We start from the raw sequence: 22,049 nt of genomic DNA, 5'->3' as shown, positions 1-22,049 counted from the left end.
TGTTCCATCTCAATGCACACTGCAGTCCCCTTGCACCCTTTAGGTGAGTCTCAGCACAGGCCTGAGGGCAGCAGGCAGAGCTCTGCCCTCACAGCAGAGCCTGGGAGGGAGGAAGCCAAGGGGCTCCAGGTCCTTTGCTCCTCACATCCTAAACCCCATGGCTGGGAATGAAGCGAGGAACCAGGCACATCCCATACAAGATGCAGGGGAGCAGCAGGCTGGGTGATGTACCAACCAGGAATGAAAACCCCCATACAAACTAGTGCTAGAACACACAGTTCAAAGTTGAGGAGCAACAGCCCTGGTCCTCAGGAGCAAGCAGGGAGCAGTCAATCATTCCCAGCGGATGAAGCGATGCCTACAAACTTGGATTGATGCTGGACTCTACTTCTGTACATGCAGCATCCTTGGGTGAAGGCTGAGCCCACCACTGCCTGGCCCCGCTCTCCTCCCTCCCCCTGAACCAGCTGAAGCAAAACCTCCTGCTTTTATTTTTGTATTCCATAAAAAACCCAACCACCCACAGAAAACAACACCGTCTTGGCCAAGAGCAACGGCTGGACACAGCTGCCCAGTGCAACTCCAGGGACACAATAACCATCAGTGTTGGAATAAAAAGTAAACCCAAGAGCTCTCTTCCATAGTAGCAAAAGGACAGCACAAATCACAGGAAGAGAGAGGAAAAGAACAGAAAAAGGGAAAAGTTTCTCTTAAAAATATAGCTCTGTGATGAGGAAGAGGTGGTGGGGGCAAGGAGGAGGAAAGCAGTTTATGCAAGCTGGCTCTGCTCTGCTCAAACTGCCTCCTTGGGTTCAGTTCTTGTGCAACAGGTGAGCCATCGTGAGTGAGGGGCACTAAGCAAGTCTCTGGGCCCCCGCAGGGCAGGAGGAGGCAGAAAGGTGTGCTGCTCTGCTCTAACAGTCACAGTTAAAAGAAGTTATAAATTATTATTAAAAAAAAGAAAAGGCTGGAATTCTGATGAGCTTCCTTTTCCTCTCTGCTGTGTGATCTTCACCCACAAATCCTTACTCACAGGGATGCGGTACTTTTGGGGAGAGGAGTTAAAGAGTTAGGGATGGGGAGGAGAAGAACAGTCTTACAGCTGAGCAGAGCAAGGCAGAGTCATCTGGTCCACTTCCAGGTGCCTACAGCACAACCATCTATTCCACATTACTTCTCCAAGCTCCCTGTGCTTAGCAGGGTAGACAGACAGTGCCAGAGGCTGCTTATCTCTGCTGAAGACAGAGGACAGCAAGGTCCAGGCTGGAAATCCAGTTCTCAGCAGCTAGAGGTGAGGTCAAACACATCCTGAGAAGCCAGCACGCTGCTGTGTGACTTTCCTTGCATCGCTGCGCTCTCTGACCCTCTGACCTAAGGCCAGGCTGGCTCAGTGAGCATTCAGAGGGCACATTGTCTTCCCAAGCCTGGGCCAAGGCTGCTGCTATTCAGAGGTACTGACAGTCCCCACAGGCCATGTACCTTCTTGCAGTCCTTCAGGCTCAACTGTTTTCTTCTTCTAAAAAGAAAAGGGCATAAAATAAATCAGTGTCATCACACCACAAACATAAAGGACACAGCAAAGCCACAAGCCACGGAGGCCTCTTGGCTACCATCTCTACAGGGATATATCCATCACAAAGAACATCCTATAGTCTTCCTCTGCACCCTTTTCTAGCCCTTGGGATGGAAGGCAGTAGCCTGCCAAGCTTAGAGGTCCAGTTTCTGCTGAAAATTAGATGAACAGAGTTAAGAGCAGCACTTCCTCCTTGGGCAGATTCTCTGCCACCAGAATGGCACCTGGGTTTGACCCTTCCAGGGAAAGGGATCTTTCCTGAGGGAGCAATACAGGAACAAGCCCTTCTTTGAGCCACCCCAATCCCAACCAGCTAAAGGTCAGGGTGACCCAAGAACAGCCACAATTAACTGCAGCCTCCTCTGCACTGCCAGCAAGGCAGCAAGGGTCTGTTCCTCTGCAGCCTGGCATGCTATTAGGATGAGCATCACAGGTCAGTTCAGAACAGCTCTCCCTGTGGTACTGCACATCAGGGTCTTGCACATACCTTTTTCTTCTTCTTGTGAAGCTCAGCAGAGCCATCTGCTATAGGATCCCCTTCAGATGTCACCTTTTTGCCCTTTTTCTTTTCTTTTCCAGTCATTTTTTCTGGGAGAGGGAAAGAAAAGTCAATTAAGAGAGGGACTCTGTAATTGTGAGCCTCTGAGATGGAGCACAGAGTGGTAGGAGCATCTCCACTAAGGGTCTGATCAAACCTCAGCAAACTTTACAGAGCAGTAACTGCGTGAGAGCAGAGCCCTGGTACACGGCAGCTCACCCAGGGCTGCTTCTCCAGCACCTCTGGCCCAGAGTGGTTTGATCCCACCATCCATGCACATGTGTGCACAGAATTACACAGGATTACATTCTTTCCACCTCCTGCCACCCCCTCTGAGCAATCGTTTCAGTGCTGGAGGAGCCGGACCAGAAATCAGAGCAAGGGGAGCAGCTAACACCAGATGCACACAAGGTTCAGCTCAGCACAACTGCTCCAAGAGGCCCCAGCTCACACAAGAGCTGATGGGCAGTGTGACTCCTCCAAAAGGAAGGACTGCAGCTCTGCAGAAGAGAAACCCCAGCAGACCTGGCTCACTCATTCTATCTCTTTTAAAGCCTCCAAGATCCAACACAGAACCAGCTCTGGTTTGCAAATACACTCTGCACTGCAAAGGAAAGAAAACTGCCTGTGCATGAAGGCAGCAAACAGCGTTACAGAGCACATACAGGCAAGAGGGGCAGGAAACGCTGGGAGCAGCGAGCAGGATGGAACAATCCTCCTCTTTCTCCAGGGATTTCAAAGCAGCAGTAATAGCCCAGAGTCAAATCTCTTGCCTGAGCTGCTCCCCATGGTGCAGCACAGACAGTGCTAGGAAGGGGCACTGTCACCCCGCAGGGAACAGCAGTAGATGACACAGCAGATGACAGCAGATTTCAAGGCTGATCTTTTAAAGAAGCTGGTAGCAAGGGGCTGTGCTCAGGAAGCTCTGACACGAAGCCCTGCACACATAAACACTGGGCTGCTTCTGCCATGTTCACAGCGTGGCAGGGACCTTCTGCCTGCCATCCCCAGCCACACTGCACCCCAGCTCTCTGCTAGTGTGTGGTGTCTGCCAGAGAGGAGCCAGGGCAGGGAGCTGGGTTAGCAGAGCTGTTCTGCATTGCAGACAAAGAGCAAGGCACCACATAGAGTGCAGTGGGCAGAACACAGCCCTTGCGGCTTACAATCAGCAACACCTCTCCCAGAACAGAGGTAGGAGAGCCCAGCTTGCTGTCTGCAACACAGCCTGGTGCTGAGCCTGCAGAAAAACACTGAAGTGAGGTGTGAAAAACTTGCCATTGACTTCAAGTGGGCCAAGAGCGGCTGGAAAGCTGCCCACTGTAAATGGATATGGGGGTGTTGGCTGACAGCAGGCTGAGTATGAGCCAGCTTGTGGCCAAGAAGGCCAACAGCATCGTGGCTTGTATCACAAATAGTGTGGCCAGCAGAGCCAGGGCAGTGATCATCCATCTCCCTGTGCTGGGCACTGGTGAGGCTGCACCTCGAATCCTGTGTTCAGTTCTGGGCCCCTCACTACAAGAGAGACCTTGAGGAGCTGGAGCAGGGCCAGAGAAGGGCAATGGAGCTGGGGCAGGGCCTGAAGCACAAGAGAGATGGTGAAGGGCTGAGGGACCAGGGGGGTTCAGTCTGGAGAAGAGGAGGCTCAGGGGGACCTTATGGGTCTCTACAAGTGCCTGACAGGAGGCTGTAATGAGGTGGGGGTCAGTCTCTTCTCCCAGGTAACAAGCAATAGGACAAGAGGAAATGGCCTCAAGTTGTGCCAGGGGAGGTTTAGACTGGATATTAGTAAAACCAGCAATGTGTAGATGTGGCACTTGGGGACATGGTTTAGTGGTGGGCTTGGCAGTGCTGGGTTCACAGTTGGACTTGATGATCTTAAAGGTCTTTTCCAACCTAAATAATTCCATGATTCTAGAAGGGAAGTAGGCAAGCAGGAAGCTAATGGGAAAGTGGGTGTGCTCCTCACAGATGCAAGAACCTATATCCAATGCAGCCCCAGATGCTTACTTTTAGCTCCTTTTTTCTTTTCCTTGCTGCCTGGCAGCTTCCCCAGCTCACCAGCTAATTTCTTCTTTTTCTTTTTGGGTACTTCTTCATTTGCTTGCACTTTTTGCTTCTTCTCCTTGGGCTGCCCCATGGCCCCATCCTCTTCTGGCTGTTTCCGCTTGTGAGACGTTTTCTGTTTCTTGTTCTCTTTGTCTTTGCTCTTCGCTGCTTTCACAGCCTTGTCTGCTGTGGAGGAAGGCTTCTTCTTTTCCTTCTTTTCTTTTTTCTCCTTTTTCTTCTTCTTCTTCCCTTCCAGCCCTTCCACTGGGTTTTGCACTGAAGGAACTTTGGCCCCAGTGATCTCGGTTTCAATCCCCAAGCTTGACTCCGCTGACTGTGGGATGGAGAATGGTGTAGACGATGCTGGGGTCATTTGTGCACCTTTTGCCCCCAGATCATTCTCTTTTACAGGCAGGGCTTTCTTGACTGGAGAACGCTTGACGCTGGCATGATCTGGCTCCATTTTTCTTGCCACCTTCTCTGTGCTGGAGGCTCCTGTGGCTTCCTGCCCTGGAGGATGGCTGTTCTCTGCAGAAACATTGACAACAGAGAGAAGACAACTCAGGGAGCATTCTTTATATGAACCATAGGGTTATTGGAGGATGGAAGCATGCATGTGAAAAGGAGCATCTGGCCCTCCCCCTCACAAGCAAATCCTGCTATAGCAGGGTCAGGAAAAGGCATCTCAGCCTGAAATCAAGTATCTGGCAAGGGAAGTGGATGTCAACAGCTTTGACTGCTGGACCTTCCATAGCAGCCATCACTACCAGAGCACACCAATGCAGTGTGTATCAGTTCCAGGGAGAGCCCTGCTCGCTCCCATTAACTGCATTAACTACTGCGGTTAAAGCAGACTTGGGAGAGGCCAAGGCACCCAGCACAGAGCCTCACAAGAGGGGCATTCACAGCGGAGAGAGCTGTGCTGTGGCCAGAGGAAGCCAGCAGACGGCAGCAGCACTCCACACTGCTGGGCTCTGCAGTGCAGACACGCTGGGAGCAGGGCCCTGTCCCAGTGACACCCTCCTGTGCCAGCACCAGTTTGCTCCTCAGCCAGGCAGATTCCAGCCCTTGCCAGAGGAGACCCACCTGCTTTGTGGTTCGTAGCCACCTGGTCCACGTCTGTGTCAGAGTCACTGCTGTCACTGCTGGAGCTGTTGGCTGGGGCTGCTTGCACAGGGGCCCTGGCGTGGGAGTTGGCAGCAGTCACGGCTGCTTTCCCTTGCCCTGCTTTGCCCATAGGCTGGAGGGGAACGGTCTTTGGTGTCTGGGGTGTTGCTGGGGTCCTGGAGGGGCCCAAATAGCCTGTGAGGAGGGACTGAAACAGCACAGACACACTGAAGAGTCACAGCAGGGCAGCCTCCTACACACCAGACATTCACACCTTCCCCTGCTGCTATTGCTCCCATGCTCCAAGTGAAGAGCCCACCTTTGGCCACCCACACGGAGATCCTGCACTGTTCAGTCAAGCCTGCAGAGAGGCCAGGGCTGCCACGAGAGGGGCCAGCACTGACAGATGCTGCCTGAGCTGACAACAGCAAGAGCTGACGGCCACAGGTTCTCCTCTTTGTTCTTGCCTAGTAAATGAGGCCTGGGGGAGGCTCCTGGCCATTAGCATGCACCCATGCACAGCTAATGCACTGCAGATGTGCTGCACACCCCACACGTTACTTACAAAGGGAATTTAATGGCTTGGACACGGGTTAAGTTACAAATAAATGTGGAGAAAGAAATCCTGCTGCTATTGGCACCGTGCACCAGTTCTCCTGGATTAACCCTTGCAAGGCACCACCTCCTTCCATGCCCTTCCCCCAGGAAAGGCACCATGAGCCCACATCCAAGGTCCTGCAGCCTGGGGAAGCATTCCAGGTTCAAAAGTCTCTCTGCACTCACCAAAAGGGCCCTGCTCACAGCACTGCACTGGGGAGCCCTCATATCTGTGCTGGCAAACCCACCCAGCACCCTGTTTGCTATGGCTCAGAATTCAGTCCTTTCTCTGTGCTTCTTAGGAGCCATTTGCAAGACCTGAAAGGATCCCATCCTGCTCAACTACCATACCTGTGATGCTGCTGCTGCCTCCTCCTCCTCCTCCTCCTCACTGGACTCCGAGGAGGAGCTGTGGGCTCTCTGGGTCCCTCCTGGTTTCTGCAGTGAGCCTGCTGAAGGAGCAGAGTTCATCCCATTAAACCCAGCACTGCTGCCTGGGGCTGAGCTCACGTTCCCACCACAGTTACTGCCTCCAAAGAAAGCAGTATCCTACAAAGCTGGAGAGGAAGAACTCCTCTCCAAGCACTATGTGAAGGTGACACACCTCCCACAGGGTAACAAAACACTGTCCCCCCCCGGCCTGGCCAGCAGCACTGAGAGCATCTTCTTGGGAGAACTGACCAGGCTTGGGGGGTTGCTTGGGTGCCTCCTCATCGCTGCTGCCTGAGGAACTGCTGTCCGTGGGCTCCTCTGCCTGGCTGGGTGGCACAGCCTGGTTCGGGTGGGTGTGCTGTGCTGGCTTCAGGCCTGGCTTCCTTGACCTGGCCATGGGGCTTCCCAGGAGCGGAGCAGCCTGTGGTGTGGCAGCACTGGCTGTGGGAGCTTTTCCCACAGGAACCATTTGCTTTAGGCTAGAGGCTGTGGGGACCTAGAGAGAGGAAGATGAAAGGCATCTGGAAGGAGGAATAACTGCTCATGCCCATCAACTATAAGAACAAGCCCATCTGCTCTGGGCTCTGATCACCTCAGCCCTTCTTCAGCAATAGTGCTTCAGTCTGTGTCAAGGTCAGCCCAAGAACCTCTCATTCAGGGCACAGGACCTCCATCTCCCCTGGCCCACAGATGAAGCAGGCAGCTGTGGCAAAGCAGACAACGCCTGACTGTACAGGGCACTGCTATCAGAAAGGAATCATAGAACAGGAACATAGAATCATAGAATAGTTAGGGTTGGAAAGCACCTTAAGATCATCCAGTTCCAATCCCCCTGCCATGGGCAGGGACACATCACACTAAACCATGTCATCCAAGGCTTTGTCTAGCCTGGCCTTGAACACCACCAGGGATGGAGCATTCACAACCTCCCTGGGCAACCCATTCCAGCACCTCACCACCTTAACAGTAAAGAATTTCTTCCTTATATCCAATCTAAACGTTCCCTGTAGAAGGAAACCAACCAGCCAGGTGGGAGGCAGGAACACAAAAGGTACCAGGGCTACCCTCTGCTCATCTGCCTTACTTTATGTGATATGGTGTGATATGTGTGATAACAGTGGTTAAACCAGAGCACTTCCCTTCCCCACCCTCCACAAACACAGTCCCTCAGCTGGGGACAAGGCACCAGCCTCAGGCTCCAGCAGACCCATCTCCTCAGGGAAGCTCCCCACTGCAGTCTCCTGTCATTACCTTTTCTGCCACCACCTCTTCATCTGAGGAATCACCACATGAGCTCTTGGACCCTCTGGTAACTGGAGGGGCAGGAGGTGTTTGTGTCCCCTTCTCTGGCGGCAGCGTGGCATTAGCCTTAGCAGCCACTGTGCTCGAAAGCTTGGCTGCTTTCATGTTCTGCTGGGGCAGAATCTAAAATAGGTGAGAAAGAAAATCAGGACAGAGCACAACTTGCATGGGAAAAGAGACCGAAGAGACCAATCCACCACTAACTCCTGAGCCCTTCCATCATTTTCAGCACAGAACCAAGGCTGTCACATTAGCTCAGTGCCCCAAAGGCACTCATCCTGAGGACAAGCAGGCAAAACCTGATGTGATCCCTTCCCACTGCTACACCAGCAAGACTGCTTTTGTAAACCCTACTTTGCAAAGTGGCCACTTGGACTCCAGGACGTTTCCTGCACTCTAAAAATCACACATTGAGAGTTAATTGGCAACAGGGACAAAGACACCAACCACAAGGCAAATCTGCCTTCAGGTCCACAAGCAAGCCACAGAATGCACAGAGCACATTAACAAGAAGCAATTTTGTTGCCTCCCATTTGAAACCTCCACACTAAATGTAAGGGGGATTAAAAATAGAAGAGCCAGGGGCATGGAAATCAGACACTGACATCAAGTCCAAGACACAAATGCCAGCAGAGGAGGGAGTAGGAGCGACGAAGGAGTGCTCAGCCTCCTGGTTTGTGCTACAAGCAAGGCTACGTGAGCAGCCCTCCCTCCTCCCCAGCTCCCTGACAAGCTGGGTCTTTGTGGGCTGACATTTCCCTCACACAACATCTGGCCTTCAGCAGGGAAGGCAATGCTCTGCTGTGCCGAGAGCCGTCACTGCGACGTGAGCTCGCAGCAGTCCTGCACACAGCTCCAGTTACAGCAACTGCATTACTTTATACAGGCTTCGTCCTACAAACAGGCTTTAATGAAGCACTGCTCAGGCTGGCTGCCTGCCCAGCAGCCCTTCCCCTGGCCACAGCATCAGGCAAACACAGGGAAGGCTCCTGGAGTGCATCTCTCAGCAAGGGTGCTGGCCAGGCAGGACACACACGTGCAGGACAAGACGAGCACTTGGACACTAAGCCCTGGGCTCAGAGCAGCAGCCAAGGCACCACCACGCAGGAACAGTAGCCACGTTCCTTCTTTGCTTCTTTGCGTGGTTTCTTTCTCAGGCTCAAACTGCAGCAGAAGTGCAGAGAGACCCAAGACAGCTCCACAGTGAGGCACCTCAGCCACTGCTCTGCAGGACTGGCATGGAGACACAGAAAGATGTGGCACAAAGAGATTCAGGTGAGAGAGCCGGGACTGGCTCCATGACACACAGCAGTGCCCTCGGCACAGATATGAGGTCACTTCCCTTCTCCAAGGCAGGAGTCTGGCTCCTCCAGCTGAAAGGCAGCAGGGCCGCTGTGCTACTGCTGCAGGGAAGATCCTTCCAGCCTCCCTAGTCCTGTAGAGGGGGAGTCCAGAGAGCTCCAGCCACATCACACCACCACGGGACTGGGAGGAACCAGAAGGAAGGTTGCCTTGGAGCTACCCAGCTCATAAGAAGACTCTTCCTGCAAGGATATGGCTGCTTTTCAGACATAAGTCCCTGGTGCAGGGCAAAGGGGACAGAGTCCCAGAGGAGGCCTGGCTTTGTGCATCTACTCATGTTCCTGCCCAAACATTCACACCCTCCACTGCTCCCTCATACCGTGAGTGTGCTGCAGCTGAGACACGTGCCCAGAGCCAGGTCAGGGAGACCCAGGGATGCCACCAAGGAAACCTGATCCAGCCAGCGGGAAGGTTTCTCTCTGCACCTCTCATCACCCACCAACTACCACCTTCCAAGTCGGGACCCACACCCAACGGGTCAGCAACTCCTTACCTGAGAAGGGGGCACTATTTCCTCCTCTGAATCTAACTCCTCGCTGGAATCATCGCTGCTCTCCACAGGTGGAGGGGCTGGGGCTGCTGCTGGAGATGGTGCCTTCTTTATACTTGTTGGCTGGGACACAGCATTGGTTTTCACTGCAAAGAAAGCATAAACGATTGTCCCCATCAGAAAGAGCTGTTCTCCATGGCTGACCAGAGCAGGAGCTATCACACCAAGCTGGCCCATTCCATGTGCAGGGGAGAGAAGGAAACCCACAAGGATGCAGGTGAGGCATCCCGGCCACTACCAGGGACTCACCAGCTTGCAGAGGCTGTGTCTGTGCTGCAGGGGACTCCTCTTCACTGTCAGAAGTGTCACTGCTCCCACTTTCCGAGGTCTGGCTTTTCAAGGTGCTTCCCACTGCTCTAGGAGCCTGGCTCAGGTTGGGAACAGGCCCAGGCTGCTCTCTTAACCTCTTAACAAAAAAGAGACACAGGCCCAGAAATGTGGAATTACTGCAGGTATTGTCCAGGAGTTTAAATGCAGTTTCAGCTCAAGCTGGGTTTTGTTTTACTCTTAACACAGCTGTTACTACACGGACTCCATCCCTGGTCTGTCAAGATTGGAAGGGGCTTCAGGCACTGCCTGGACTGAGCTGCTGAAGACACATACCTCCTCCTTTAGCAATATGCTTTTGAACAGGAAGCCCAAGTGTGTTTTACCTCACGAGCACACAGGGTTCATGCCACCAATTCATTACTGAGGCTGAGACAATGTCTGAACAGGAGTCTGAAGGCAGGAAAAGCACTGCAACCCCGAGATCATCATTTAAGCATGACCTTCCCCCACCTTGGATAATTAGTGGGAGCTGGGGAGTCTTGTGCTAAATCACTTGCAAGATTCAGAGGCAGTATGAAAGAAGCTCCGTCCTAGAGCTGCTGGAGAACTCAGCGTAGACACAGGGCTGACAAGCACTTGGGAACAGAGGGCAGGCAGAGACAGACGCTGGAAACCGATCTGTCAACAGGTCTAAGAACTGAGATATCTCCAGACAACAAAACCCTGCAACTCACTTGGGCTGTACCTTTCTGTAGCTCCCCTCAACACTGTGATGTCCCAGAATAGGCCACGAGCCAGTGCCTCAAGCATTGTGTCAGTGCTGGGAAGCCACGACTATCAAAGCACAAGATACACAACTGCCAGGTGAGAGGATCTGTTCCCAGCTCCTTCCTTGGCTTGGGCCAAAGGCTGCAGACACCCCCTCCTGCTCACTGCTGAGGACTGGTGGTGGCAGAGGCATCTGGGAACTTCACCACCACCGATATTCAAGAAGTGCTCTGCACCCACTCAGTTTACTCCACTCCTGGCTCATCTCTGGGCTGCTCTGCCAAAGAGTACACCATGCTTGCCAGGGCAGGCAGACCCCATCCAACCCACACATGATGGCAGCTTGCTCCAGTGCTCCTTCTCCAGCCACGACACTCCTGCAAGGTGAGAGACTCCTGCCTGGCTGCATGGCCTGTGCCACCCCCTCTCCCGACACAGCCGTACTCTCTCAGCCCACAGCAGAGGTCCAGGAGCACTTCAGCAGTGCCAGCTCAGTCGGGGGCTGCTCCTGGCTGGTATCTGAGAGCACGAGTCAAGCAGCTTCCCAGAAGGACAGATCTTCCTGTGCTTCCTGGCACAGCCCTACCAAGGGCTGCCACCGGGGCAGTGTTTATCATTCCAAGCCAAACACTAAACAGACAACAGCATCCGCATGTTTCTCCCATTACAGAACAGCTCTCTGAACAAGCCAAGCACATTTTGACTCTGCTTAGAGAAACAGAAACCTCCACTAGCACTTTGGAGGGGGGACTGCAAACCTCACTTGTCTGATTTGTTTTGGTACCAGTGAGTCACTAGCTCCAGGAGAGAGGCCACATTTGCAGTGCTGAAGAGAGAACTAGTTGAAGCAGACACAAGAATTCACACACTCGAGCTTCACTCCCTCTTGTCCCAGGCACTGCTGTGCAAGGGAGAAGTGTACAGAGATCAAAGCCCACTTACTCACTTTGAAGACCTTCATAGCAATGGGACTGACATCTCCCTCTACCTGGATGCAAGGCACAAGGACTGCTTCATTTCCTAACTTAGCAAGAGACTGGGAAAGAGCTGTTGGACAGAGGCATCCTGACACAACAGCATCCACAGAGAAACTGCCATGAGCTTTACACAGCCTTGGGACTCCTCAGATCTTCCTGGGGGGAGGCCAAGGTCCCTCCATCCACCTCATCTTGGTCACTGCCAGATGGCTTACACCTGTCACGTCCTATGGCATGGCCTCAGGTGGGATCAGGCCAGTGTTCTGCTGACAGGCATCGATGAAACCACCATGTGTAACATCAGTTTAACAGGCAAGCACACTAAAGCAGACAAGCACACTAAAGCGAACCAAGTATCTATCTCTATGTAGTGAATAAGGATAAAGCAAATCAGAGACATATAAGTAAAGCACAGAGGAAAATTAGCAATGCATCAAATCATTGCTGCATAAAAAGAATAGAGATTAAGAAGAAACACATCACCAGTTACCACCAAATAACCACCCAGGCCCAGACTCCAAGCTGGGAAGCCCTGCTGCAGCTGATGCTAGAAGTCTCAGGTAACTGGGAAAATTCCCATGCAGTGCATCCACCCACAGGTGAGGCTCTGGATTCAGCTGCTAGAGGATCCTGCTTTTATACCCTTAGAAAAACCAGTCGGCTTTATGCCAGCTCATTTCCTCATGGGGCTGTGCAGTTTCTCATGATCTCCCTGTTGTCAAGTCCGAAGGTCAAAAGACAACTGCACCCTCGTGTTTTCCTGCCTCTTTCCGTAAACATACATACTTTACTGAACACACTGACAAAAACATACTCTGTTTTGTCTCTCAGTCATGAGCGGGAATCAGCTCCCACCTAGCTTCCCATCCATTACAGCCAGCAGCATGGCTGAGTTCATAGAATTTGTGTTGGAGGGGACCTTAAAGCTCCTCCGGCTCCAACCCCTGCCACTGGCAGGGACCCCTTCCACTGGAGCAGCTTGCTCCAAGCCCCTGTGTCCAACCTGGCCTTGAACACTGCCAGGGATGGGGCAGCCACAGCTTCTCTGGGCACTCTGTGGCAGCGCCTCAGCACCCTCACAGGGAAGAGCTTCTTCTTATACCCAACCTAAATCTCCTGTTTAAGTTTGAGCCCAGGGAGCAGAGAACACAGGCAGACAACTTAAGAGCCACAGGTACTGAAGTAACTCAGGGAGAAGGAAAGTCATGAGGAAATCATTTTTCCTGCTCCCTCTCCAGCCCCCTGAGCTGCCTGTGGCTCAGTGTGGTGACTCAGTGCCAGCACAACCCATCTGCCACTCCACTGGGTCCATTTGCATCATGCAGTGCTGCATGACAAGAGGGGAAACAACACTGAGCCACGTGCGCTGAACATGCTCTAACAATCACACTCCACTGCTGCCTGTGCCCCACCAGGGTACCAGCACCAGGACCAGTGTCACGACACAGCAGAGGTACAACTGTCATCTGCCCAGGAGCAAGGACAGGGCTCAGGAAGGGAAAGAGCCTCTCCATCTGGTGGGAGATTTGGCCCATGATCCAAGATGAAGACTTGCAGGCACAGCCTCCACTAGTGCAGCCTGGGATGCTAAAGAAAGACACAGATTCCAAACACACATGTGCATCTCATGCCCAGTCCTGGTCAGCAGAAGCTGAAGGCTGTCCACAGAGGACTCGAGTGTCATCTTTGATCCAAAACATCCAGGAAAGAGGAAGCAGAGCAGAATTAGCAGTTCCAAAAGAAAAGGAGCTCACAGCATCTTTAAGATCAATATAGACTGTGCCCCATCACCATCCTTCCCCATCCTTAAATAAGCAAACACCTTGTCAACTTCTTTGACTAAATATTCCTGAATCTTCAGGGGTAAACATACCAATTAAGCAGTTCAATTTAAGCATGATGTTCATTTTAATTGTGCTAATCCACCCCCACAGGGAAAGATGAAGCAGCTTCCAACGCTCTGTATCTGTTTGGATCTTGCACAGAAGCCAGAGGAAGTTGCAGGATACAGTAAGTCAGTGGTTAGCATATGCCCAAGTAGCAGATGGTGAGGATGAGCTAAGAAGAGTTTGACTAGGAGGACAGGACTGTGGACACAACTAAGCCTAATGGTTTATCTTCAGGCTTCACTCATGGTCTCTGCCTGTAGGCTACTTACAAGTGAAGAAACAGCCTGTTTCGCAAAAATAGAGCTTCCTCGATGACAAGCTCTTCCTTGCTGACTGTATGTAGCTCTTGAGAGGTAATCACCAGTCTGCAAGAGGGAAGATGCTGAAGTGGTTAAATAACCACTGGCAAGACAGCTACCTGCTGCTGCCAGCCTCCAATCAACACCTGGGAGAAACAAACCTACCCCAGCACATCCTTCACCTAGAACTCTAACATGGATGAGTCTTGACAGTCTTGCAGCAGGACCCCATGGCACAGCTATCAGAATAGCTGCTCCTGCCGCCCAGAACTGAATCTTCACATAGAATCATGCAGGAAGAGAGCAGCACAGAGCCAACTGTTAGAGATCCATCCCCCTCCACCCACCTTAGCAGACCAAGGCTAGGAAGACAAAAATGCAGAGCCTCTCTGACTCCTGCCTGTCAACAGTGAAAGGATGTGGTGACAAAGAGCCTCCTTGCTAGGACACGTGAGCCTCTGCCCCCGGCTTCCCTTCCTCCCTTGCAGATAATAGCTGCCATCTCCAAAATGCTGCTCTCAGGGCAGTTTCAGCAGGGCCCTGCAGCTCAGAGTCAATGCAGAACATCTCTGTACAACATGCCTGAGGGTGCTCTCAGAAAGGGATTTGCTTGTTTTTAAGTTCAGTCACCTGAGTCCAGACTAAGTTCATGGTCCTTCTCTCAAGAGAGGTCCTAAACAAATCTTCACAGGAGAACCAAGACCAAACTGTCTGTGACACCACACAACAGTTACAGAGGGGCATTCTGAGGGGCAAAGCATGAGTGAAACGGTTGGTATCAAAAAGGTTACCCCCATCCTCTAGTTTCCAAGTACAAAGTTCTTCCTCTCAGAGGGACAGAGGTACAACATAGGGACAGAGATACAACATGTTGCTGGTGTTTCAAGGAGATCAGTAGCATCATTTTAAGGGATAAACAATGTTTTTGCATATCCCATCCCTTGGCACCGAGTTGAATACAGTATTACCTACCTTCTGGCTGATAGGCACAGGATGATCCTCCTCTTCGCTGCCTGAGGAGTCAGAGCTCTCCACTGGCTTTGCATTTTCAACAGGCTTTGTGGGAGCAGCAGTTTTTCCCGGTGTAGCTTTGGCCTGCTTTGGCACTGCTGGCTTTGGTGTTGGCTTCCCTTGGGAGAGGGGAAGTGTTTTCACTGGAGCTGCTTTGCCAGAGACCGATGCTGCTTGTGCAGGTTTCACTGGAGACGGGATGGCCTGGGAGGATTTTGGAGGTGTCCTTGTCTGGACAAGACAAGAACAGTGAAAGAAGGCAAACATCACAGCAGCATAATTCATTTTGCTCACACTGTAATCAAGGGAAGAGATTTCAGAGCCCCCTGGGACAGGTGAATGTTAAAGGAAGATTAGCAACTGGCAGGACACAAGGCATCCTTTCATCTAGCTGTGTGGGGATGGTCTCCCAAGATGAGAAAGCAAGAGCAGGAACTCTCCATCAGTCTGTGATACTACCAGGCCCCTCCAGTGAGGTGCATTGCGGCACATTGCACTCTTCACAGTGGGGAAGCTGAGCTGTGCTTCAGTTTGACAAATTAGACACTATTTATTGCAATTTACAGCTGGGAGGCAAATTCAACCATGACAATTTGCCTCTTCGGGTGGCAAAATAATTGCTGTGGCTTTTTTATTTAAATGTACTGATGGATTTTTTTGTTGTTATTATTTTTAAGAAGGGAACAATGGCTTGAATAGAACTGAGAGCAAAGACATGGAGGTGCCTTTAAACATCCCATGCCTCTTGCCTCCCACCCCAATACGACCTTGCTACACACTACATGCATTTACAATTCCTTTTCACTGCAATTCCTGGCCCTGGAGTGGCACACGAAGAGAGACACAAGTTCAGACAGACGCACCTGGGTTACTGGTGGAAGTTCCTCATCTTCACTGTCTGATGAGTCGCTGCTCTCTGATGTGTCATCGGGCTTTGCAGCCCCATAAACCGTTGTAGGAACCGTTGTGGGTGCAGGTTTGGCTTGGGTTGGTGCCACTGCTGTCTGCCTCACTGCATTTCTCTTGAGGGGTGCTGGAGTAGCTGGGACACTTTTCACAGGCCCTGCATTAACCGGTACTGTTTTCACAGCTGTTTTTGCCTGGAAGCAGGGGGAACAAAAGGGAATTACAGCCAGTTAACATCTCAGAAGAAACCCATTGAGAGATGTAACTGCACGGAATCTGTGTTAAAGACGGCTACCTCACTAATTTGACCAGGACAGGCTTGTTCAGATCAACAGCCTGGGGTGTATCTGAAGCAAACCACTTTCTCCAAGGATTGCCTGACTGTATCTGTGGAGTTGCACACCAATCACCTCCTACAGACCAAATGATCACCCTCAACTTCAGGCACTAAGAGGAATGGCAATAGAATGGCTGATGTTGGCAGGGGTTAGTGGGACTCTCAGCCACATAGCATGTTTCTTTGGCTTTGGAGATCTCACACACCCAGGGAAGGGGGTGTTGTCAGAGTACAGCATTGCAGCATTTTCTCTCTACTTCAAGGGAAGGGAAGCGATTTCCTGGAGACAAGGAACCCTGGCTTGGAGAGGTTACCTGGACCACTGGAGTTGCAGGCTCCTCCTCGGAGGATGTCTCCTCACTTGATTCCTCACTGCTGCTCTCAACAGCCCCAGCTGCCTGCTTTGCCTCTGAAACACAAGCAAGGAGATGTCACAACTGCTGCCTGCTCTGAGCTCCCCGAGCGTGATGCTAATGTGGCTTTTGAAGTCAGGAAAACAAAACATAACGCAGAGAGAACTAAGGGGATTTGCAGGGAAGAGGGCCTAGCCCTGCTGAAACCATCAGTGGCCTGCTGGGAACAGCTTCTCCAGACAAACACTGGCCCACAAACTCCTCCCCTCAGTGCAGGCAAAGATAGGAAATCCTTCCTGGCCACCCTCTGACCCTACAGGAGCTGTCCAGCCACACACAGCTCCCTGCAGAGGTACCTAGCATGGCTGGAGCTCCTCTGGAAAAGAGCCAAGAGAAGGACCATTTTCAGAGCTTCTCACAACACACACACTTCAAAGCAGTAAGATTTCCCTAAAGACCTCAAAACCGAAAAGCAATCACTTTACAAGTGGGAATATAAAGAGAAGATGCTGCAGTGCCCTTCCAAAAAGCTCAAAGCATCTGCAGCTTTAGTACTGCATCTCCTCCAGATATGCTACGCTTTTATCTCCAACCCCATAGTGCTGGGTGCTGCCAGACAGACATCTCAGCACAGAATCTGCTGCTTGAAACGGGAGCAGGCATGCTGGCTTCATCCCACAGAGCTCCGGAGCTGGCTCTTCTGCAGGATTCTCACAGCCTCCCCTAGGAGCAAGCATCACTCTGAGCTTTCCAGCATGGGAGCTGAAAGGCACAAGCTGAAAGCACAGCTCAGACCTGATTCTGTGCTGGGGCTGGAGCACACATGCATCTACCACATCCCGCTGGCTCCTTACCCACTCTGGGAGCTGGGCCCTTTGCAGCTGGTGTCTCTTCTTCCTCATCACTCTCTGATGAGGAGCTGCTGCTGGAGCTTTCTGGTGCTTTGGTCGATACCAGTGTTTTGCTTTGACCTACTGTGGTTGTGGCTCTTGTGGCATGTCCAGGCTTCCCAGGACCGGGCAGTTTCTGCCCAGCTTTGGCTGGAGATGCAGCTGGTGCATTGCGCTGCTGCTGCTTGTTTGAGACCACAGTTCTGTTTGCAGCAGAGGGCAGGGCTGCTTTGCCTGCAGGGGCAGTGGGTGTGTTCGGAGAGTGCAAGGAGTTGGTGGCAGCTCTGCCACTCACCACAGCTGGTGGCACCTACAGGGAACAAAAGAAATGAGAAGCCTGTAAACAGATGAGGGGCTAAGCTGGACACAACATATCTTAAAGAACAACCTGGCAGCCAGGCAAGCCATAGAGCTCTTTAGGGAAGCACAGATCTAACAGAAGGATTATGCCAGCATAGGAGGGTCATTTAAATAAGAATTCCAGCCCACAGTTCTACACATCCTAATGAGCCTGGGATAGTCCTGACCCCAGAGTACTATCAGCCTTCGAAACCAAGAGAATTGCCTTACCACAACTGCACCTTTTCCAGCTGGTGTCTTCTCTTCTGATGAGGAGTCATCCTCTTCACTGCTTTCTACATTCACTCCCAAGTTGGTGGCCAGGGGAAGGCCAACTGCTGAATGGGAGAGAGCCACAGAGACATCCTGTGAGTGCATCTCTCGCATCAGGATGGCTTCTGGTTTGCAGGGAGGGCAGAGTCCCATCTCCACACCTGCCCCAACACCACCACCACTGTCCTTGCAACAGGCAAGTGTTTCTCTCCTCCACCCCATCCTTTCCAGCACCAAGACAAGGAACCTGTTCAGACCTGAATGTTCCCAAGGACTGGTCTATACAGCAGGTGAGACGGAGCCAAACCATATCAGATACATGGGGTTTTGTTACACTACATGAGCCACATCAGCTACACCAGGGATCTATTCCAACCTCAAGACAGAGGCTTTCCAACTAATAAATTCTTCCTTCATCTGACAGTTAGGCCTGCTTTTCCTGGCCCACAAACACCTGAGATCAACTAGAAAGTGCTCCACAGTGGGCAGCATTAGGTTCCCAATGCTTTATCCAAGCAACAACACCCATCCCTCCCCACTGAACTGCAACAGATTTCTCCTAGCTCCAGCAGACATCTGTGCTCCCAGAAACCCCACATGAGAAGGAGATGCTAAACTAGTTAAAAACAAGGGAATAGCCACCACTTTATAAGCATTTTCTCTATCCAAGCAAGTCCAGCTGTTCCTACACAAGCCTCTGATCCCACTCTGTCAGTTCCAGGGTGGTGAAACACTCCTACCATTTGCAGCTTTTGCTTTCTCTTTCTCATCCTCTTCTTTGTCTGAGCTCTCAGAGCTGCTCATGGGATCAGGAACTCTGATCTTTTCTGGGATGGCTTCTTCATCATCACTCACCTTTCTTCTCCTGGAATTTGAGGGAGTTCTGAAGGAACAGGATTTGCATCAGAATGGGGAAAAAAAAGTGTCTTAAAAAGAATAAAATACAATGATTCACCTACTCTTGGGTCAGGCTCCAGCCTAAGGACAATCAGTGTCATTCCTCTACAGCTCCTTAAAGGGGTGGGAGAAATACTTCTCTAGTCTGCAAGGAACAACTCCAGTCTTCCTCAGGCAACTCCTGAGAGCAACATATTCCCTGCAATACTCAGAGGAGATACTGTACATATTTTCTCCTGTGTCCTAAGCAGACTCTTTCACACTTCATCAGAGAAGTAAAAATGTGCATGGTCAGGCTGGTTCTCACAACAGAGCAGAAGCATCCCACAGGACAAATTCCTTCTCCAGGAGGCAGCTACAGCCAGACAGTAAGTGCAACCCCAGGGTTAGGACAATGAGCGCCAAACAGGTCTTGGTATGCCACAAGGCCAGAAGTGAGTCTGAAGGCTGTAAAAGCCTTATTCTGTTTGTTATCTGATTTAGAAGCAAGATTAGTTTAACAATTTGGCTAGTAAAGACTGTGCTTATGAGAGTGTTTTAGTAGCAGAGCTGTAGCAGCAAGGTTTTTGCAAGCAGGCAAAGCCAAGGCACATTTGCTGTTACCAAGTCCTCTTCACTACTCTTAACAATTTAAAAGAACAGGGCAGGCCACGCAGGCAGCTCTGACCCTACAAACCCTTCCCAGTTCAGCAGCAGCTGATAACACAGCAGGGACTACTGTGAAAACCTGTTGTGGGTACCCAGGGATACTGCATGAGGACAAACAGCAGTGTCCCAAGGCACTTGTTAGAGGGGGAACTGCAAGCCCGTTTCTACACTGCTACAACCTGCACCAAGGCATGAGGTGTTCTAGCAAAAGGCATCTTTGAAACAAACACACACTTCCTGAGGAGGCTGACATAGGTGCTCTGAGGAGCATCTTCATTCCAGTGCTCCCCAGTACAGGCACAGAAGCGCAGCTCCAGACAGCCCAGCTTTGTGGCTGCCACCAGTGTCAGACCCAAGCCAGCAGTGCACAGGGTGGGTGCAAATGTCCCTGCACCCCAGAAGGGAGGTGCTGCAGACCTTGACATGGGGTCCCCACTGAAATAGCTACACAGGAAGGGGCTGGGCTGAACATGTAAGGATTTGAAACCAAGAGGCTTTCTCTGAGTCAGCAGATACATCATCTGTGCCAAGGTTTAAGATCCTGCGAGAACTTTGGCATTTCAGCATCTGCTCTAATTCTCTGCTCTTGGGTCAACACTCCTGCAAAGCACATGGATTTAAAACGAAAGTGAAACAGAACTGGGGGAAAGATTCTGGCAGTAAAGTATGACTCTGAGCCCCACAATACTCCAGTATTAACCTCAACCAGCAAGAACAGCATCAGCTGCTCAAAACTAGAGCGTTAACAACCTATCCCCAAGCTCAGACTGCTGAGCACGGTCATCATCAGAAATACTCTGACAACAGGAAACTCTAGCAGATAAAGCTCACACGTGCCATGCAGCCTGGACGTGAACATAGCCTGGAATTTATTCCATAGGCATTTCCCCCTTTGACTTACTTTTCCCAGTGGGTAAAGATGTCCTCAAGAGAGGCCGAGAGGGAAGGGAGCAGCTTCTGTGAAAGCAGAGGGCACACGCGTCAGGCACCAGCCCCAGGTCAGGATGACACCAGACGGCAGCACGGCCAGCACCGCCGGGATAACGGAACCACGTCCTCCCCGCACACCCCCCAATAACACCCTGCTCGGAACCACGTGCTCGGGACGGCTTTAACCAGCCACCGGCTCCAGGTCTGCTCCCCGGAAGCCACTGGGGGCCGGGACAACACCTGCGTGCAGCGGGGAGCGGCACAGGGCCGAGGACCCAGTCAGGGAGCAAAGCGGCACCGGGCCCGGTGAGGGAGGAAGGGGGGGCCCAGGCCCTCCGGAGGCCGCTACCCCGTCACGCCCGGGGCGGGTGTCCCGGTTACCTGCCCGGTCTGTGCCCGCAGCTCCCGGGCCGCCCGGGCGAACCCGCCGCGGAGCAGGTGCTGGTGGATGAGGGCGAGCAGCTCGGGAGCCCCGCGCCTGTCCGCCGCCATGGTGCGGCCTGCGGGCGCCGCGTGCTGCGCGACCCGCGCGTCACGGCCACTTCCGCCGCGCTGCCCGATGGGAGTTGTAGTGCGGGGTGGGGAGGATGGGGGTGGGGCGCGCGTGGCGGCTCCATCGCTGCATGGGCGGTGGGCGATGGGGGCTGAGAGGGGGGTAATGGGGGACAGGCCGCTAACAACGGGGTGGGAAGGGCTGCGGTTACTGCAGCCCCATCCCTGGCAGTGCTCAAGGCCGGGTCGGACACAGGGGCTTGGAGCAGCTGCTCCAGTGGAAGGGGTCCCTGTCCGTGGGGAACCGGATGAGCTTTAAGGTCCCTTCAACCCAGTCCAGGCTGTGACTCGTGGGTCTATAACATCCACTCAGTTGTCCTGCTCTGAAGGCAGAGGCTTTGCTCCTACGATGTTCTCTCAAGGCTGATGTAGTGCTGCAGGAAATTGATGTGCTTGGCCAATTTTGGGGCTAAACCGAGCAACTTAAGGACAAGGAGCCGCTGATGCAGAGCAGCTGCTGGAAGGGGGCTGCCCCATCACCACCCTGCTCCACATGGACACTATCCAGGAGCAGCCTGGCTCCTTGCACTTCGGCAGGGGTTTGTCTGTGGGACGTTCAATAACACCCATGATGCACCCATTGCTTGCTGAGATACGGGCCCTTTATTTGTATTTATAGGCAAGGTTAAATGTCATCCTGGCCCGGCTCCAGCTGGCTCTGGCACCTTCGCCACCAGCATCACCCAGGGCTGCAGAGCCACTGCCCGGGTGGCAGCTTTACAGCTCCTGTGAAATGAATGGCAGCCGTGGCTGGGGCTAGCACAAGCAGCCGTTGATGCTCGGTGTTAATGTGGCTGCAGCACAAGCCACAGCGGGGTGGCTGGCCTGGGGCTGTGTCCCACAGTGACTGCTGATGCACTGAGATGACCCAGGGTGCAAGGCCTGGTTTGGAGACCTGGATCTCCTAACCCAAGGGGAAGAGCAGTGAAGGGTGGGTGTCTCTTGGAGAAGCTGGCCTCTGATAGTGAGGTTGGATGGAGATTCAGCCTCCTTGGTCCACAAAGGGTGCTGCCTGCTGCAGATACGGGGATGGACAGATTTAGGTGTACTTTGGTGCAGTTTGGAATGGTTTTATACCTCTGGGAACCCCTTGGTTTGTTTTATTAAAGCCCCATTCCTGTCTCTGCCTGTTCCCACCAGGATCCTTGTGATTACAGGAGGGGCTGCCCAGACCTCAGCTAAAAAGAAGCAGAGGGTCCTTCC

The 22,049-nt window shown here is 52.4% G+C and overlaps 1 protein-coding gene across 5 annotated transcripts; it reads right to left on the bottom strand.

The window, feature by feature from the left end:
* Positions 1-483: 483 nt before the first annotated feature.
* Positions 484-20,809, bottom strand: TCOF1 (treacle ribosome biogenesis factor 1). 5 transcript variants are annotated; one of them, XM_034066660.1, is made up of 18 exons: positions 20,676-20,809; positions 20,266-20,321; positions 18,560-18,702; positions 17,778-17,884; positions 17,172-17,517; positions 16,279-16,373; positions 15,585-15,821; positions 14,683-14,952; positions 9,757-9,913; positions 9,451-9,593; positions 7,545-7,718; positions 6,543-6,789; positions 6,213-6,313; positions 5,244-5,472; positions 4,119-4,685; positions 2,061-2,161; positions 1,476-1,516; positions 484-1,042 (listed from the first exon to the last, which is right to left on the bottom strand). In XM_034066660.1, the coding sequence occupies exons 1-18, from the start codon at positions 20,784-20,786 to the stop codon at positions 1,030-1,032; spliced, it is 3,138 nt and encodes a 1,045-aa protein (XP_033922551.1). In that variant the 5' UTR covers positions 20,787-20,809; the 3' UTR covers positions 484-1,029. The 5 variants fall into 5 exon arrangements, with proteins under 5 accessions (XP_033922551.1, XP_033922548.1, XP_033922549.1 ...); XM_034066657.1 differs by having other exon boundaries at positions 484-1,516; XM_034066658.1 differs by having other exon boundaries at positions 484-1,516; positions 6,213-6,310.
* Between the last annotated feature and the right edge of the window lie 1,240 nt (positions 20,810-22,049).

Source organism: Melopsittacus undulatus, chromosome 10, assembly GCF_012275295.1.
Source record: "Melopsittacus undulatus isolate bMelUnd1 chromosome 10, bMelUnd1.mat.Z, whole genome shotgun sequence".
Lineage (NCBI taxonomy): Eukaryota > Metazoa > Chordata > Aves > Psittaciformes > Psittaculidae > Melopsittacus > Melopsittacus undulatus.
This window is presented reverse-complemented; position numbering and strand designations above follow the sequence as displayed.

Bases quoted from the DNA above. Each gene is read 5' to 3' on its own strand.
- TCOF1 (XM_034066657.1), bottom strand. From the start codon at position 20,786: ATGGCGGCGGACAGGCGCGGGGCTCCCGAGCTGCTCGCCCTCATCCAC. The intron at 9,914-14,682 runs GTAGGTAATACT...TTTTTTGTTAAG, and splicing joins CTGTGCCTATCAGCCAGAAG to AGGTTAAGAGAGCAGCCTGG. The intron at 1,517-2,060 runs GTATGTGCAAGA...TTTTCTTTTTAG, and splicing joins TTCACAAGAAGAAGAAAAAG to AAGAAGAAAACAGTTGAGCC.